We start from the raw sequence: 6378 nt of genomic DNA, 5'->3' as shown, positions 1-6378 counted from the left end.
CCAGTTATGAAAATCAATTGAGAAAAATTTGGCTTATTATGGTTTATTGAATTTTTGGAACAAACACTTTATGCCCCTCTAAGGCGATGCAAAATGGAATTTTGAGCCTAATTCAGGCCATAAACAAATCAAATTGTTAACAAGAAGCCCTTATTCTGTATTTGGTAAGTGAAAATGAATTGTCAAAGCCAAATCAGTTTCGTTGTTTAGAAATACACCGATTCTTACCTTAAAATTGATCTAAAACGGGCCTCTGATTAGCGCAACAAACACATCATTTAGCAAAACAAAGGTGATTTTATTCTTTGAAAACCTAGTTACCACCATAGAACACAAATGATGATGTTCTGATGTACATATAAAAATCTTTTTACAAGATGCTTAAATTTTTCTTTGATTTCTAGTCAGTTTCGCGTCATATTTCCAAGCATTACTCCAAGCATGGAAAGTCTCCATATTTTGTCAGGCCCATTTTTTAATATTTTTACCAGATAAATTTAGCTTATCAAAAGGTTCGTTAACATATAATCTTCGTCTGACCTTGTAATAGCCTGAATAGTTGTTTTAAATACCCATCAGCAAAGGAGCTTGACCATACATACGTAGATTACACAGACATATAGGAGCTTCAGTGAGCCGTATGGAGATGAACTGTGATTTTCCTAGTCCTTTAGAGCTGAAAAAATGAAACCATCCATCTACGGTTAGGAGAGCTGGATAACAAAAAGCTTGTTTTGCTTTTATAAAGAAAAAACCCAAACAAAGCCTTGCATTGAGATGATGCACTTGTTATTACATCAAGTTAGCTGGCCCACCATTTTGGACTTAAAGAGTGGGGGGACTGGACCGAGTTCCTGTCCAATCCTTCTCCCGTTTGGCGGAATTTTTTTTCTGTTTTTCGTCAGGTGTGTTCGAAATTCTAGAAAGCGATCTGTTTCAGGATAATTTTTCGATGGCACTTTATTTCTTTGGAGGGGTAAATGACCAGTGCAGTGTCACGTCATGGGCTGTGCAAGAAACAGGAATGCTTCCTTTGTTGTCTTGCGATAGTGACATGACTGCATGGTTAAAGCACAAGTAGAAAGGTTCAGGTGTGTCCGGGGAAAAAGAGGAAGAACTGGTGATGCCAAATCTACAGGTGATTCAAAATATCAGTTAGGGATCATACACGCGCACAAATGATTTTTATCGCAGTTTACTGGACTCTTTTGCTTGAAGAAAGACAATGATATATAATTTACGATGTTGTCGTCTCAAATTGTTTGTTCACATGGTTGATTGATTCCCATGTTAATTTCCTGGGTCCTTACGAAGAGCACTAAACATTTAACAAACTCATTGCAGCAATATCTTTATATAAAAAAAAAATAACAATAATAGAAATAACTTGAAGGCTGTTTTTTGTCTGCTCGAGCTGTTTGTTTACATTCAGCTTGTCACGTGGGCACGCTTATCAAGCAAGGCTCAGTTTCGCAATGCACAATTCGCGCCAGCATGCATTGAAACTCCACCGGTCTCCTTTATTTGCCTGTTTCGTCGAAGACAAGTCAACTTAAAACAGGCTTAGCTACATAATTCCGCAGGAATTGTTTTGGGAATTTTTCGGACACGAAAACGAATTTTAGAAAATCTCAAGAATATTAGAAAAAAATTGACAATACTAGAACTTAAATAGCAGTATATATAGGAGAATACTGACTAGCAACATTTCACAGGCAGAAACGTTGAAAAAACGTTTTTATTTTTCTGTATTCCTACCAACCAAGAGAGTGCTCAGTCCACCCACATGCTACAATAGTGTCTAGAGTACTGTTCACTGAGCACAACAAATCAGCAGTTTTTCATCGGAGTCATCTACACTACAACTAATTAGCGGTTATTCACCAAAAAAGGCCCTCGCTATCAAAAAGAATAAAAACTTTATGAGTTGTTTAGGGAATTTTAGAGAGTCTTAGCAGATAACACTCTTATTTAGGTATATTTTTTCATTATTCTTTTAATTGAATAGTTAACATTATTTTAAATAATTTTTCAATTAAATAATGAAACAATTTTTTCTACAAATATACACAAATCTTCCGTGCTCTTCCAGAACGATTCAGAGTCAGTTCCCATTCAAGTACGACATGTGTGTTCATTGCCTATGCATTATTCCAAGCAAATCCAATAATATCAACTAATTCAGTCGATTTTGCGACGACGTTTTAGTGACATTTTCTCCCTGAAAATGTCAATTTCGTCGAAAAACTTAGATGCAGCATGTTTGCAAAGATCTTTGATGAAAAGGGTAATAATGGAAACTGGTAACTGAATTGTGCATTACAAGATAAGCGTGTGCACGTGACAAGCTTAATGTAAACAAGCAGCTCGAGCAGACAAAAAACAGCCGTCAAGTTATTCTTATCGTACTTGTTTTTTTTTTGGACAAATTTGATGAATGTTTAGTGCTCTTCCTAAGAACCCAGGATATTAACATGGGAATCAATCAACCATAACCAAACAATTTGAGACGACAATATCATAAATTACATATCGTCGTCTCTAAATCTCTCTTCAGTCAGAAGAGTTCCCTAGATCACGATTAAATGCCATTTGTGTGCGTATATGATCCCTAACTGATATTTTGAATCACCTGTAGATTTGGCATCACCAGTTCTTCCCCTTCTTTCCCTGACACACCTGAACCTTTCTACTTGTGCTTTAACCATGCAGTCATGTCACTATCGCAAGACAACAAAGGAAGCATTCCTGTTTCTTGCACAGCCCATGACGTGACACTGCACTGGTCATTTACCCCTCCAAAGGAATAAAGTGCCATCGAAAAATTATCCTGAAACAGATCGCTTTCTAGAATTTCGAACACACCTGATGAAAAACAGAAAAAAATCCCACGAAACGGGAGAACGATTGGACGGGAACTCACTCCAGTCCCCACACTCTTCAAGTCCAAAATGGCGGGCCAGCTAACTTGATGTAATAACAAGTGCATCATCTCAATGCAAGGCTTTGTTTGGGTTATTTTCTTTACAAAAGCAAAACAAGCTTTTTGTTATCCAGCTCTCCTAACCGTGGATGGATGGTTTCATTTTTTCAGCTCTTAAGGACTCGGAAAATCACAGTTCACCACGATACTGCTCACTGAAGCTCGTATATGTCTGTGTAATCTTCGTATCTTTTGCTGATGGGTATTTAAAACAACTATTCACGCTATTACAAGGTCAGACGAAGATAATATGTTAACGAACCTTTTGATAAGCTAAATTTATCTGGTAAAAATATAAAAAAATGGGCCTGACAAAATATGGAGACTCTCCGTGCTTGGAGTAATGCTTGGAAATATGACGCGAAACTGACTAAAAATCAAAGAAAAATTTAAGCATCTTGTAAAAAGATTTTTATATGTACATCAGAACATCATCATTTGTGTTCTATGGTGGTTACTAGGTTTTCAAAGAATAAAATCACCTTTGTTTTGCTAAATGATGTGTTTGTTGCGCTAATCAGAGGCCCGTTTTAGATCAATTTTAAGGTAAGAATCGATGTATTTCTAAACAACGAAACTGATTTGGCTTTGGCAATTCATTTTTACTTACCAAATACAGAATAAGGGCTTCTTGTTAACAATTTGGTTTGTTTATGGCCTGAATTAGGCTCAAAATTCCATTTTGCATCGCCTTAGAGGGGCATGAAGTGTTTGTTCCAAAAATTCAATAAACCATAATAAGCCAAATTTTTCTCAATTGATTTTCATAACTGGGTGACTAAAGTAAACAGTGGTATAGGTTTGGAAGTTATGCAAGAAGGCAGGTGAATATAGTGAAATTTTGAAAAATGGCTATTTTGAGTTGTAATTTTAACATCAATTTTGGCCAAACTCTAGCCCCAGGCTCCTCTCTGTGCAATACCTTGAGGACAAAGTTACATGCATGAACTGAAAGCTCTATTATAGTAGAGTTCATGGTCAAATTCATTTGGCAGCACAATTTACCAATGGGGTCTTATCACACTTTCAAAATGCCCCCTGGAAGGCTGGTGCTCAAAGGGCAAAAAATGAGACCCCCCCTGTAACTCCAAAACTAAAAGTCAGAGGAGTGAGCCAAAGTGGCTTTTGAAATATCTCATCACACCCAACTTCTGAGCCAAGTTTCAGCCAAATCGGTTTACCACAACTTTTGGCCCCTGGAACACTTTCTCAGACAATGACACTTAAAGTGCTACTACGATCAAATTTGGGAATTTGTTTTTGATTACATATTTCGAAAGTGTATGTAAAAGTGACTTACCGTGCCAAGTTTGGAGTCCAAATATGATCTGGAAGTGTGTTTATTTGCACGGTATGTAATTTTCGTAAATGTGTTGCCGCCATTACTCGATTCAAAAAATGACCGGGAGTAGTATTTGAAGGAGTTGGGGCGAGATGTGACGTAGAAACATCAACGCGGCAAAACAAGGCAAACAAACGTGGCTAATTTCGCATGCAGGACGAGATATTTTTGGAAGCTTTTGGAGGTTCTTTCTTCGCTTTTTTGACTTAAAGCGAAAGTATGCCTGATAGACGTTGTGTTGTTCAGGACTGTGGAAACGTAAAGAACGATGAATTGGGGATTTCTATTCATAATTCTCCTGATTCGGGCAGCGTTAGATCAAAGTGGAAAAGGTTCGTGTCCATTCATCGGAAGGATTTCAACCCAGTGGGAAAATTTGCTGTGTGATCGGAGCATTTTACAAGGGATTGTTTTACGATTGCTTTTCCGATGAAAGACATGAAAAGGAATTTGAAGAAGGGGACGTTTCCAACCATTTGGAAAAAATCCTCTCAAACACTATCAAAGCGGAGTCGACGATCGGTGAGTGAAATTAAAATGTCTTCGCGCTGTGCTTATCAACATTATATTTATTTCCCCATTTACCTGTGACATGATTTTTTCTGGCATCGTTGTTCAATATTCGTGTAATGAATGCTCTGACTATTTGGACTTCCCATATTGTTGCATGTGTTTTCATACTTTTCTGCTTTCTTCTCATAGTTATAGTAAAACGGGCATTTGCGCTGAGTGGACGTGAAGTCAATTCCCCAATTCCCAGACCTTTCAACTCAAGCGTAAAAATTAGAAAAAGTGAAGCTAATCCGGCTCTCTATTTTGAGAGATTATTTGGCTGTTACTTTGAGATTTGACAGTACTCCAAACTTCCCTCCAAGAAATCTTACAGCAAATTAAGAGTTACGCGCGAAGTCTTTTAAAACGACCAAAAATGGACTTAGTCTGATTTCTACATTCTATAAGTTCAGTTACTGTTTGCGGGGTTTTTTTCCGTTTGTATTTTAATTCTATTTTCACTGTCTGCAAATGATGCATACGTTTTAAGGCAAAGATGTGGTTAAACCTTGCTTCCATTTCTGGTTTTGAAAACATCGACATAAAGCTCCAATTTAATCTTGTTTTGAAGGGGAGATATAAAAAATGGTCGTACCTATTTTCATTTTTAGCTAGTAAATGAAATTCTGGCTAGTCAAACTACTAATGAGGATACAGAGGAAGAAGACAATCCTGAAGAAGAGGTGATCTCTTTGAAAGGAAGTTCTGCACCTGAGGAGAGTGCTGACACTGTGGGGGCTCCCAATCTCAACCCTGAGGAGTCTCCAGAAGTCGAGGGTGTTCTGAATACAAGTCAGGGTTCTTTGCTGGAGGTAAATCCTGAAAAGGAGGGCTGCATCCCTGAGACTGAGACGGGTGAGATAAGTGTTGATGCTGAGATGGCTTTAGAGGTCCTAGGTACTCCTGGTGATAAGACAGCTCTCGAGAGCCAAGGGATTTCAGGCACTGATGAGGTTACTGAGACCATGCAGATCCTGGAGGCTCAGGGAATCCACAAAGTGCAGGATATGGCTGAAGTTATGTAGATTGATGAATCATTAACGATTCCTGAACTTGAACAGGTTTCTATGGTAGGCGCATAACTCTAATTAATGTTTATTTGCATCTTTGTATTATCATAACAATGGAAAACTACATGTGCAGTTATTTTACAACAATACTAAAACACAAAAATTCTAAAGTCTTGTTATTACAGCCTGTATTAATGTTCAAAGTTTGTTTTTTGTAGGATCCTCTAACTGGACATGCTGGGAATTGCACAACATGCAAAACCCTGAGGAGTGAGGTGACTCAGTTAAGGGGCAAAGTCACAAGACTGAAGAGTAAGTTAATCTCCAATCAAGATCAGTGCGTTAAAACCTTTAAGAGCATACGGGAGCCGAGACAGTTGCTGATGGTGAATGCTGGTGAGACAACTATAATTGATGTTGATGAGTCACATAGGCATAACTGCCTATCTTTATATTTTTATTATATTTTATCAATATTTGATTATTTAATA

At 37.6% G+C, this 6378-nt stretch overlaps 1 protein-coding gene across 1 annotated transcript; it reads left to right on the top strand.

Annotated features, from left to right (window-relative positions):
* Window positions 1-4346: 4346 nt before the first annotated feature.
* Window positions 4347-6068, top strand: LOC140932896 (uncharacterized). The gene is made up of 2 exons (XM_073382395.1): window positions 4347-4847; window positions 5489-6068. The coding sequence occupies exons 1-2, from the start codon at window positions 4755-4757 to the stop codon at window positions 5900-5902; spliced, it is 507 nt and encodes a 168-aa protein (XP_073238496.1). The 5' UTR covers window positions 4347-4754; the 3' UTR covers window positions 5903-6068.
* The last annotated feature ends 310 nt before the right edge of the window (window positions 6069-6378 follow it).

This window comes from Porites lutea, chromosome 4, assembly GCF_958299795.1.
Source record: "Porites lutea chromosome 4, jaPorLute2.1, whole genome shotgun sequence".
Lineage (NCBI taxonomy): Eukaryota > Metazoa > Cnidaria > Anthozoa > Scleractinia > Poritidae > Porites > Porites lutea.
This window is presented reverse-complemented; position numbering and strand designations above follow the sequence as displayed.

What these genes read in the sequence shown, in the direction of transcription:
- LOC140932896 (XM_073382395.1), top strand. Translation starts at nt 4,755, where the DNA reads ATGAAAGACATGAAAAGGAATTTGAAGAAGGGGACGTTTCCAACCATT. An exon ending in CAAAGCGGAGTCGACGATCG is followed by an intron (nt 4,848 to 5,488) that starts GTGAGTGAAATT and finishes TTTCATTTTTAG; the next exon opens with CTAGTAAATGAAATTCTGGC.